Here is a 13649-nt window from a genome sequence, read left to right on the forward strand (position 1 = left end):
ACACATGGAAAAACATCAGAACCAGATACCAAAATGCCAAATACAATCATAAAGCTGCAATACTGCTTCATCAGTCTACTCTGAAATTCAAAACTTCCTAAGAAGCTACTTAACAACAGAGAAATATCCCAGCCTTAAGCATCACTACAATTTAGCGTTAGCTATCGACGACTTTGAAGTTTAAATGCACAGATAATGAACTTAAGTGACTTATTGTGAATTACAGTAAAAAGTACTATAGTCATTGTACAAAGATTACAGATCATCTCATCCCATATAATTGCTATCAGAATCAGTAAGCAGGGAAAAGTAACGTGTATTTGGCATCATAAGCAGAACCCACCAGCAGCATTAATTTGAGAGAGTTCCCTTGAAATCAGAAGCTCCCCAAAAGGGAAGAAGAGGAATATGTTGGTGAGAGTCATCAAAGCTATCCTTTGAACAATTTGCATACTCACACTAAGTAAGATACAGCTGGTTGTCTCAGGCAACAAAGTATATTTACCCTATTGCATTATAATTTACCATTAAACTCAAACATCAGCCATTCCAAAGGCAATTAAACTCAAGAAGTGCAAAGTTTAAGAACTGCTCTTCTACTCTGGAAACATTCTGTTTCATAATACAACCCTCTTCTGAAAACCAAGAGACACCATTTTCAGAGCATATACAGGAGCGTACTGGGTTTACATGGCAAGGTTTTGGTAGCTGGTGGCTTCTGTGAGAAGATGCCAGAAGCTCTCCCATGTCCCACAGAGCCAATGCCAGCTGGCTCCAAGACAGACCCGCTGCTGGCCAAGGCCAAGCCCATCAATGACAGTGGTAGCACCTCTGGAATAACAGATTTAAGAAGGGGGGGAAAAACTGTGGGAAAGCAATTGCAGCAGGAGAGAGGAGTGAGACTATATGAGACAAACAACTCTGCAGACACGAAGGTCAGTGAGGAAGGAGGGGCAGGAGGTGCTCCAGGCACCAGAGCAGAGATTCCCCTTCAGCCCGTGGTGCAGCCCATGGTGAGGCAGCTGTGCTCTGTACCCATGGAGGTCCATGGTGGAGCAGATCTCCACCTGCAGCCTGGGGAGGACTCCACGCTGGAGCAGTGAGGTGCCCAAGGAGTCTGTGACCCTGTGGGAAGGCCACACTGGAGCAGGCTCCTGACAGGACCTGTGGCCCCATGGAGAGAGGAGCCCACGCTGGAGCAGGTTTGCTGGCAGGACTTGTGACCCCGTGGGGGACCCATGTTGGAACAGCCTGTGCCTGAAGGACTGCACCCTGTGGCAGGGACCCCACGCTGGAGCAGTCTGTGAAGAACTGCAGCCCATGGGAAGGACTCATGTTGGAGAAGTTCATGGAGGACTGTCTCCCATGGGAGGGATCCCATGCTGGAGCTGGGGAAGAGTGTAAGAGTGTGAGGAGTCCTCCCCCTGAGGAGGAAGGAGCAACAGACACAACGTGTAATGAACTGACTACAACCCCCATTTCCCATCCCCCTGCACCACTGAGGGGGAGGAGGTAGAGAAATTGGGACTAATTAAGCCCAGGTAGAAGGGAAGGGTGCAGGGAAGGTGTTTTAGTTTTCATTTCTTATTATCCTACTCTGATTTGATTTGTAATAAATCCAACTAATTTCCCCAAGTTGAGTCTGTTACGCATGTGATGGTAATCGGTGAATGATCTCCCTGTCCTTATCTTGACCCACAAGCCTTTTGTTATATTTTCTCTCCCCTGTCCAGCTGAGAAGGGGACTGATAGAGCAGCTTTGGTGGGCACATGGCATCCAGCCAGGGTCAACCCACCAGAAGGAGGAACTGTGTTGCTACCCTGCAAACCCTTGAGATGGGAACACTCATAGGACAAGCACAGGATGTTAAGGTTGAGGTCACAAAAGTGATAGCAATGTCACATGCAACCAGGCACTAAACAAGCAAGCACTGCCTGTGGACAGTGGCATGTCTCTGTGCAAAACTAAAAAGTGAAAGTGGGGGTGGTAGTTTTTTTAATATACATTTTAAGGGGTTTAAGGTTTTCAAGTATCCTGGGCTACATTAAAAGAAACTTGACCAGCAGGTCAGCAGAAGTGATTCTCCTCCTCTACTCCACTCCTGTGAGACCCCACCTGGAGTACTGTGTTCAGCTCTGGGGCCCCCAACATCAGGAGGACATGGACCTGCTATAAGGTCTCCCCAGAGCCTTCTCTTTTCTAGGCTGAACAACCCCAACTCTCTCAGCCTGTCCTCACAGGGAAAGTGCTCCAGCCCCCTGATCATCTTTGTGGCCTCCTCTATACCTGTTCTAACAGGTCCATGTCCTTCTTATACGCCTCTGGATGGCACATCCCTTCCCTCCAGCATGTTGGCCACACCACACACCTTGGTGTCATCGGCAAACTTGCTGAGGGTGCACTTGATCCCACTGTCCATGTCACCAACAAAGATGTTAAACAGCGCCGGCCCCAACCCCTGAGGAACACCACTCGTCACTGCTCTCCACTTGGACATCAAGCTGCTGACCACAGCTCTTTTAGTGCGACCATCCAGCCAGTTCCTTATCCACTGAGTGGCCCATCTGTCAAATCCATGTCTCTCCAATTTAGAGACAAGGATATTGTGTTGGGCAGTGTCAAATGTTTTGCACAAGTCCAGGTAGATGATGTCAGTTGCTCTTCCCTTATCCACCAACACTGTAAGCCCATCACAGAAGGCCACCAAATTTGTCAGGCATGATTTGCCCTTAGTGAAGCCATGTTGGCTGTCACCAATCACCTCCTTATTTCCCACGTGCCCTAGAGTAGTTTCCAGGAGGATTCACTCCATCACCTTGGCAGGTGCAGAGGTGAGAGTGACTGGCCTGTAGTTCCCCGGTCCTTCTTTTTTCCCTTTTTAAAAATGGGGGTTATGTTTCCCCTTCTCCAGTCAGCAGGAACTTTACTGTACTGCCACAACTTCTCAAATATGATGGATCGTGGCTTAGCCACTTCATCCGTCAGTTCCCTCAGGACCCGTGGATGCATCTCATCAGGCCCCACAGACTTCTGCACCTTCAGGTCCCTTAGATGGTCTTGAACCTGATCTTCTCCTACAGTGGGCATTTCTTCATTCTCCCAGTCCCCCCTTTAGCCGTCTGCCTCTTGGGCGGTGTGGCTGGAGCACTTGCCAGTGAAGACTGAGGCAAAAAAGTCATTGAGTAGCTCGGCCTTCTCCATATCCCAGGTAACCAGGTCTCCCATTTTCTTCTGGAAATATTTTTCCATTTCCATGATCTTCCTTATTTTTGCCATGATGTTTCCTTTAGAAAAATCTATCATAAATTTCATGTTCAAGATTTTCTTTTACAAGTAACACAAAGGTCTATACATCAGAAGGCCGTACAGGTAAAAACTAGAATTACAAGGAAACATTGATCAATTTAGAATCTGAAGGTCTCAGAATAACATGGAAATTTAAGTCAATACTCATTTCAAACAATAAAAAGTAAGAATTCTTAATTTTTTATTGAAAATTGAGTTAATTCAACAGTGTCTTGAAGATTCCTTGTATAAATAAACTTGTTATCCTCTATTGCAGAATTCAGGATATAACACTAACAAATGTTAGTGACATGATGAATCATGCTGTATTTTTAAAATCTTACAATGCCAGTCATGATTCCAAAAATAGTCACAAAACTGGGGCCATGGGAACTTAAGGCAAGAGACAATTACACTGTGATCTAGAAATTTCTTTCAGGGGTATTGTGATTACTATTCCTATCCACTCCAAAATACCAGCAGAGGATATTTTTCTGTAACATTTAATACAGTATTAAAAACCAGATGCAGCTGCAGTGCTGTAATGATGGCTCACTTCAGTGAATGATCTTACTGCAGTTCTGTTTCTAGCTTAGTTTGAAAGTCAGTTTAAACAAGAAACGCTCAGGGGGGTTTGGCAAGTTATCTACATTCTGACTCAGCCCAGTTTCCCCATCAACTGAAATCATGGAGTGTTTTCACATCCACATTTTTGTTTGCTTCTTTTCTGTTTTCTTTAAACAGGCATCCCTACTCAAAATGAGACATCAGAAAGTGAAGAGCATTGACAACGACGACAGGTAATGGCATGCTGCATGACAACCCTATTCTCCAAAATCCACTGACAAACACAAAGAGCAACATAGCAAAACAATGACCTAGAGCATCTCTGTTGGTGCTATTGTGTTTTCAGTAGGGTTTCTTTAATTCAGTTTAATTTTTATTAAATTCTCTAAAAATGAAACTTTTGAGACTAACTTTAGATGATTGTCAGATTATCCATCTTACTGTTAAAAAGTCTTTTCACATATTCCAAGAACCGTCCTCATCTGACTTCTCCCAGTTGTAAACCTTTTCAATTATGCTAAATATTCCCAGCACATCTATAAATATTTGCAGATTTATGTTCTCATGTCTTCATGTGCCAAACTGTACATATTTAACATTTTGATCTCAAAAATCAATTCTCTCGGTCTGTAAGCTACTTTTTGCTGCTCTTCCATGAACCCACTGTAACATTATACCATTAGCAGAGTTTAAGGTTAGCAAGATGATTTAACTATTGGATGTAACCTTCCACGTACCATTCCATAGAATCTATATTGAGCTCAATGATGTGTGTATAAATAAAGAATATATTCTAGAAAGACATCCAGCTCTGAGAACATTAAAAAATGGTTATTAAGTCCACTGCTTGACAGACTTTTCTAATGGTTTATCCACCTAATTGATCAAAATGAGAGCTTTATTTGTAGTTGAATTTGCCTCGTTTACATTTTGACTGGCTTTTATTATTATTATTTTTCATTAACAAAACAGTGAATTTAGTATTATTTTCTCTTTGTAGAAACACCTACTCATTTTAAACAGGTCATATCTTAGCCTTCCTCTGACTAAACAGATTTCTCTTCAAGCATCCAACCAAAGAGAGGTTTTTTCAACCCTTCAAAGCTCTATGACATTTCAACACTGAAATAATGAGAAAGAGCTGCCTGTCAGTACGTAGTTGATTCTCATTCTGAATGTAGCAAATGTGAACATTTAATTTAAAAATTCAGCTACATAAAACCAAGAAGTGTTTCAGGAAACATTACAGAGCTTTTTTATTGTATAACAAGAGTGTTTGTTGGAACACGACAGAAGCAGCATGCTATTTACTCTTTCTCTTGTATAATTTGTAAATATATAATGATCAGGATTTCTAACCCGAACCTGACTGCTGAAGAGGCTGTGTTGCAGTTTATTGTAGTGAAAACGTGGGCAACCCTGGAAACTGGAGTGGAAATTCTGAAAATTATGTCTGATTTCATTAAGACCCAAAGTTCTGCCCACCAAACTGAGGATTTCCTGAGAACCCTCAACACAGTCAAGATTGTTCTTTTTCAGTCTCCAAACACTTCAGTGAAACCAAGTTGGAAAATTAAACAATTTACCTTGTTCATCATCTTGAATTTGCAGAATTTACAGGTAAGAATATTCTTACATATCTGGCTTCCGAACTGTGCCCAAAAGTGAAGTCAGCATCCCTGTCACACTGTGGATTGACTTCATCTACAAATTCAGACCATCTCACCAACTTTGTAATAAGCAAGACCAAGATTTTCTGACCTTTGTAGATGGCTCTTATTTAAAACATTTTTGTACTGATGGCATAATGGCAAGGGACACAAGGAGACCAACAGGCACCTCACAGCATGCAGAGCACGCCTTACTTGAATTCTTACCAAATGTGAGGAGTGAAGCAGGATTTTTTCTGGCATTTTTTCATGCTCTCTGCTTTTTGATAAAGGCAATAGGAAAGGACACTCAGTGCCCGCCAAAGCTGGCAGATAATGCCTTTGAGAGAATCAACCCATATAAAGGAGATAGTTCAAGACAATCTAACTAGCACAAGCTTCAATGGCAGACTTTCTCAGAGCTAACGGTATGTCAAAATGAAGGGTACATCACATGAAACTGTCAACAGAATGTTTCCCTTACACTGAACCGTTACCATCAGATCTCCACTGGCAGTCTATAATCTGCTGGTAACTGAACTGTTTTGTGGCCTGAAATCACATCAGTAGTTTTGGGGCTAAGATCTGATAAGGAATCAATTAACATGATATGCCTGATTACAGAAGACACCAAATACAATTTTACTGCATAGATTTATCTGCATTTTATGGTCAATAAATACTCAAGCAAGTAGATCCCTGAGGCCCTTTAAGACTTCAGTGATCTGCAGGTCAGTGAGCTGTAGGACAGACAGAGTAGGAAAACCTTCAACATTAACTCATTGTCTCTTGTATCCTGTATCTGGGCTGCTTTAAACACCTATGTTCTTGATTATGCATTATGGGACAATCATGTCCAGCCAAGCACAAACAAGCAGAATCAAAGATTACAGGTAACATGATCAGAAGCAAACAATTTTTCAGCACAAGGCTGTTCTGCCAGTCTTTTCAGATGCAGGCAGCCCAGTAAGCATAGGTTGATATACTCAGTGAAAAACCTCAGAGCAGATTACGGCCATTTACTGACAGAATATCATCTCTTGCAACAGGAGAGGTGATATCTGAGTCAGAGTTAGGCAACAGATTAGGCACTGCAGCATGTTAAGGGCTGCATCAAACCAACCACAATGCCTCTACAGACCAGCACAGATAAAGGTTAAAAGGAACTCTTGTTGGTATTAAATGCATTTTATGATATACTGAAGATGCAGTTAATGAAACTTCTCCCTAAAAAGCAGAAACCTGTGCGTGAGTGGAAGACATAGTTTTGGCTATTTAGAAAAACAAAAAACCAAACCAAAATTCCCAGTTGTTTCAGTCATATTTCCCATTCATATCTGCTCAAGAAGCTAAATAAAAGAAATACCAATTAAGTTTGCAGGACTTTAACATAAACCATAATCTTTATGTTACAATTGGCGGGGGGGGGGGGGAGTGATTTCATTAACATTTTTCCTGTTTTTTTCAGTAAAGGCCTAAGGGAAGAATCAATGTTCAAAGTTTTTATTTTACTTTGACTTTTTAAGCCCAGCAGCTGGTAAGCTATTCTTACTTTTGTTGAGGTAAAATGTAAAATAAAACCAACAAAAACATAGAAGAAAGGGAAAAAAATTAATCCAGAAAATGAAAACAATGATAGCTTTCAATGACAGCTGAGAAGGTAAATTAAAACATACAGTTTCTCATAATGACTAAACAAAAATAGCTCGGCACCTCAGACAGAATTTAAGCAATGAAATCTCAGCTGTAAATCAAAAGGAAATTAGATTCAAGATTTTAACAGAGCAAGTAAATGTACAAAATTTGATTTACAATTTGCTGTCATTGAGTCTCAGATATTGGCAGAGATGATCAACAGTCAAAAAACAGACTTTGTTTCATTTAATGATAAATAGTTATCCTTAGCAGATTGGAAGATGACATATTTCTGCTATTTTTCACTCTAAAACGTAATATTAAATGACACATGACTTATCCTTCAGATGGAGAATCACAGGGAAGCACAAGAGTAAAGGAATGGTGTTACTGATCACTAAAGCTACCATTATGGAACAAACAACAAGAGATAATAAGCACTTAAAACCAAAATGCATTCATGACTTAGCAGACAATATATACCTAATGTAACAAAAAAATATTATTTGAATAGCCTTTTGACAGGTCTTGCAATAAAACATTTCTGAAAGAAATGTAAATATTGCAATATTTTTCCCCAACTCAGTAAAGCTTTTAGGACCCTAATTAAAAGCAGTCACATCTTTAACTACATCTCAAATCAGTAAATCACTTAAAGTTTCTACTGACTTAAATGCTGATCGGTATGATGAACAGGCAAAGAATGAAGCAAATGCATACAATATGAGCTGAAGCACTTGCTGAATTGGAGCCACTATATATAGCACCTGCTGCTATAAGACTTGTGAAACTGTACACAGCTGAACAATGCAGAAACTCTACCTTTGAATTAGCACCTCAATCTATTTTTAAAGATTTCAGGATTAAATACTTTCTATACATAGTAAATTCCTGAGAATAGATTGACAAGGCAGGGGTGGGATAACCTTGTCTTAACACAAAACCTAGCACAAAAAGCCAGCTTACCAACAAGAGAGTTTCAAATAAAAGCATCATGTTGTACTTGAAGCTTTTACGGAAGGTTCGCAGCTTCACACCCAAGCTACTCTGTGACTGTAGGAAAGTAATTGCAGTGAACTAAAGAGCAGTCATGCTGTTGATTTAAAAGTATACATAGAGTACAAAGGACTTTCTTGACACTGAAGATGACTATGCAGGCAAATAATAAATGCAAACTGAGTATTTTAACCTGTATAATGCATCTTGAAAACTATTTAAAGTAGATGTTGTGTTACTTCCAGGTTGATAAGGAAAGATCACTTACTGAACCATGAAAACCTTATAAAGGCCTAAGACTGTGCCATTGCAGGGATAAAACTCTTAATATCATTTATAAGGTTCCTGGAATTTTGCAAATAGCTGTTCTGGATACTGTGTTCTGACTTTGCAAGTAGCGTTGGATTTACCTTAGTAGAGCAGTTCCTAAAAGAATAAAATTATACCTGTTATGCTACACTTTCAAGCAGCAAAATGCTTGACAAACTTGCTTACCAGTAAAGCCATACAGTTTTAGGTCTGTCTTATAAGAGCTGGACACAATCTACTTACTAAAAAAAAAAAATTCTTGTTTGTCACATTTTTAAAAAAAAATATTTCAGTGTTTTGTTATCTTTGCCTAACCTGAAATTCCCTTGCTATATGCAAAGGTCATTATTTCCTGTATTACCTGCTGTGAAAAACACATGTCTATTGTCTTGGCAGTGCTATTTATGTAACCAAAACCTAGGTCCCCTGTCACTCTTCTTCAGTAACACCAAGAGTTTCTTTAAACTTATGCTTTAGCGTAAGCCACATTTTGTCACTCTTTTTGCTCTAGACTTTCTCAAACTTGTCCACTTTTGTCTATGTTTCCACAAGTTCAAGCCCCAAAGTAGATACGGTAACTTTTCTTGAGGCTTTACTTCTTTTGTTCACAGGAACAAAAGAAACACTTCATGTTTTGCAAACTATGTTGTCCATCCTTCCTTTGACATTTTTGCAATGGTACAATACCAGTGACTCATTTCTTTCCTTTCAAAATGAAATATGCTCCAAATATCTCCTACACGTATATTCCCCCTCTTGCCTATCTATGGGTTTTATTTCTAAAGACTGACATGAAAAAGGTCCTAAGACTAGTAGGAAACTCTTGGATCAATTAAGTTCACTCTCAACTATTATTAGTAATAGTATTACATAATTGCACTGAAATAATTTCAGAATTTAAACCAAACAAAATGCTCGCTCCCACTATGCACACTAGCTTTCTTTTCAATAATTCTGCTACTTGATAGCTGGTAGCTGATTATTACAAGGGTTTTTTTAATAAAAGCATATTCATGTCCAATTTGTACAATTTTTTCTTGCACTAACTTCATCATTCACCTAAAAGAGTATTTCCTCTTCCTTTGTATTTATACCTCAGATGTACTTACACACTGAAACAAAGTCCATTCTCAGTCTTCTTTCTTCCCAACAAACCCAAGCTCATTTATTCATCTTCTGAATGAAAGCTATTTAAAGGCCACCTCTGGAACTGCCAGAGTTTGAATACATCCCAAATATTTAAAGATTGCAGAGTATTTAACTAACTACCAGCATATATTAACAAAAACTTGTTGATTAAGGATCGGTAAAAGCATTAACTTATAGAATTCACTTTTGCAAAAGCTGCTTTGCTTAAGCAGTACGTAAAGCAATGTGAAGTTAATAAAAACACACAGATTAGGAACTATGTATTTAGCAGCAAATAAAGACAATTTTAGCAAAAAAAAATTATTAATACTGATTTCACTGAGTGGCTGATGAATTTTATGCAATCAAATTTTTGTGATTATGACATTTGACCACCATGATGTGTTGCCATGATTTTTAAAACTCACTACAATATGTGAAACTAATCTGTGGCTTACAAGAGAAAGCAAGCACCTCAGGAGAGAATGATTACAATTTATTCCTCACATCCAAAGACAATCGTTTACACATGCAATTTGGGTGAGATTCCGTTAGACAAACACAAAACAATGTAATGCAGAACACACCACAACAACGAAGAAATACAGAAAGAAGTCCTCAAATTTTACAATGAAGAGGAGATATCCTGTCCCTCGTAAAATAAACCATCATGAAAAAATGCTTGAATCTCAGAAACTGTCCAATGCACAAGGACTGCTTTAATCATAGTCTGCAGTTGAAGGAGGATAAACTCCTAAATGAAGAATTTTGAAAATTTGTTCATATAATTCTTCACCTACATGTTGCTGATGATATTGTAATTTTCCAGCATGGTCTTTAAGTTATAGCCAGTATAACAATCACAGAATCACAGAATCATTCAGGTTGGAAAAGACCCTTGGGATCATCGAGTCCAACCATCAGCCCGACTCTACAAAGTTCTCCCCTACACCATATCCCCCAACATCTCATCTAAACGACCCTTAAACACACCCAGGGATGGTGACTCCACCCCCTCCCTGGGCAGCCTATTCCACTGTCTGACAATAATACAACAGAGACATTAAGTCAAATATACAAGAGTCAAAACAAGGCTTACCTTGTTGCTGGAAGGGTACTGACACGTGTAAAGAAAACAGATGGCTCTACTTCTATGTGAAGGCCTAGCGAAAGGTTCCGGTAATATCCTTCAACATGTCCTGGTCCACCAGAGTACTTAAAATTCAAAATGGCTTCCAGTGTCTAGAGAAATAAAAGTAAATTACTTATTAGCTATGTTTCATTACTGTGCATTTCACAGGTTCAAATAAATTAGACCATAGAAGTGATTTACCAACAAAGTTTCTTTGCCCTCAAGAATTTGTTTTCCTAACCCATCCCTTCTATTATCTCATGAAAAAAGGCAATTTAACAAATAACTGCATCTTAGGTAAACAGTTGCGCTTTTTTTCCCTTATTCTTTCAAAAACTAGAGTACGGAACAAAGTCAGCTGGACTTCCCTTTACATAATTCCTCTCCATACCACATTTAACATAGAAGAATGAAGAGTTTATTTTTGCTTAGAAGAGTTTAGGGTTTATTAAATTATATGCTCTTTTATACTCTTGAAAAATATTCACCACATCATTACCTTCATAAACAAATGGAAAACCTTAAAAGTTTTTGAGTGTGGACAGATAAAGATTATACAAGTCTAAAAGCATCTGGTCTCTCAACAAGTCCCTGTAAACATACGGTCATCTCCATTAACTAACAGCTCTAAGGAAAAATCTAGGGATTTTCTAAATACAAAAAAAACATTTATATTTGTTACCATTCTATTTCTAAGTCTGGCTAAAGGAGCAGAAACATGGATACAACCAATTTTTTAAAATAACCACAATCAGTGATTTAAATACCAAAATCAAGAGTTCAATATTTTGCTGCACGTGTACACTTAAAAGTTTTGCCTATTTCCAGCTTGTTTTTAAGTAAAGTGGCTAATTCCAATTCTTAATTTAGTTTCATTAAAATTCATGAGAGTCACCTTATAATACAAATAAAAACCTTCACTGGGCACTCTGGACATACCCATCTACTCTATTTATGTCAATTCCTAATTTGTAGTTAATGAACTCAAGTTTATGTTATGTCAGGAGAACTAATCAATATTAAATACAAAAATAAAAAAGCACAAACCCATTCAAAACATACTTCTTTCTAATTAACCAGCTGGACCATTTAATAAAAATCAGAGCCAGACTCTCTAAGTACAAGGATCTGACATTATTTACATCATAATGTGAGAATGGACTTCAATTTCAATTAGGAAATCTGTGAAAACTCTAGCTATGTACATTCCTATTATTGCTGTAATACTCACAGTATCCTGCTTGGGAAAGCTACTGTGGTATGGAACCATGGTTCATTCTACACAGGACCATGGCACAAAGCTGCTTTATTAAGCCCAGTCCCATATAATTACAGGTGAACATGTAATAAATGTTAGTTTGAAAGGTCACAGAACATTATCATTTCAGATGCAAACCCCTTTGTAACATCCTATACCAAATGAAAAACCTCCAGAAAAGAGGCTAAAAACTACAACCATTATGTGCCATTGATGAGCAGGAGAGTTTAAGAGCATCATCACAATCTTGGTCCCTGTTGTAGTGAGGAATTTGTCAAAGAAAACTTGTTCGTGACCCTGTGTGTGTCTCACACTCCATGCTAGAGAACAAGAAAAACAAAACCTAACTGTCTTCTATTAATCTAGACACAGAAGGACATCTCTTCTCACCCAAAATGTAAGATCTAACTGAGGACATATAATAGTGAGGACACAAGAGATTTTTAGTATCTCTTGAGAACCACAGAACACCCAAACCTATATTCTTTCTCAGGCCATGATAATCTGCAGGGTTCCTAGGAATGTACACACACGCACAAAGATAAAGCATCAGGTAGACTTTACATCAAGATTGTAGATGTGTGTGTAGCAGGGGAGCATGACTGAAGGAAATAAATTTTTCAGGAGCCTTCAGGTCATCAGAGAAAGTTTTATTGCTTCGGATTCATATACTATGATCAGAATGTAAAAATAACCCAAATTCAATCTCCTTTAAACCCCTGTACACACACACGTACCGTGGAAAGGACTCCACATACAATATGAAAGATCTATTTTCTATCTCTAGGATAGAAAAAAAACCGAAACTACAGTTTCATAAATTTATACAGCTCCAATTTAAAACAATTTACCACTCTCTCCCACAGCACCTGCAGAGAAGAACAATCCAAATGCTACAGCCCCCCATTTAAATAATGTTGTATACTTACTCCAGTGGCCTTGTCAAACCTACATAAATAAAAGACTGAGCTGCAGATTCTATTCATCTCTACAAATACCAATAGAATTTATTAGATTTCTGCAAACTGCATCACTGCAGACCAAGAAGAAATGGCAGGGTGTCACTACAAACATAATTTTGCCTGCAGATGATCCTTAAAAAAGAAAAGGAAGGAAGGATGGAGTACACTGGCCTCTCAGGGCAGGCAGCCAGGAGAAGCAGCCTATTGTTAAGTGAACACATCTGGAATTCAGAATATCTATGGATGGGGCTGGGGGGGAAACAATTCTTGTGTTTAAGCAGAGTTGCATTCTGGAAGTAAATCGTAAAAATATGGATAAATTGTTTAACCTATATGATGACTTCAGCTTGATAAATCTTTTACTATTTCATTGGCCTTTCCTTCTATTGATGAAGTAAAGGAAATGGAAGTGTTGCTGAGTCTAAGTTCCAGATAACAAGATTCTTAAGCAACGGCACCAGATATTAATACCACCTACTATATTGACAAGAAATATTTTACAGATAAATCAAAAAATTACCATTTTGGTTTCTCTCATGCATTTTGTCCTCAAACATATTTTCTGCATAGAGCAGGTCCCAGGTTTATTTAAAAAAAAAAAAAAAAAAAATCATTCTCTCCAATCTGCTCATGAACATCCTTCCCATATTCACTGGTAAAACAGAACTAAAAGCAAAATTAGAAAAGAACGGCTCCTTGAATAACAGTATGTCATTAACGAAAAGCA

At 38.5% G+C, this 13649-nt stretch overlaps 1 protein-coding gene across 3 annotated transcripts in view; it reads right to left on the reverse strand.

Annotated features, from left to right (window-relative positions):
- The window catches only part of TRAPPC9 (trafficking protein particle complex subunit 9), a 535677-nt gene that overhangs the window by 329622 nt on the left and 192406 nt on the right, over positions 1-13649 (reverse strand). For all 3 annotated transcript variants that reach the window (XM_074888684.1, XM_074888678.1, XM_074888692.1), the window contains one exon: positions 10670-10812. In XM_074888684.1, the coding sequence (XP_074744785.1) occupies positions 10670-10812 (143 nt within the window). The remainder of the gene's footprint in view (positions 1-10669; positions 10813-13649) is intronic.

The sequence above is a fragment of the Strix uralensis genome, chromosome 1 (assembly GCF_047716275.1).
Source record: "Strix uralensis isolate ZFMK-TIS-50842 chromosome 1, bStrUra1, whole genome shotgun sequence".
Lineage (NCBI taxonomy): Eukaryota > Metazoa > Chordata > Aves > Strigiformes > Strigidae > Strix > Strix uralensis.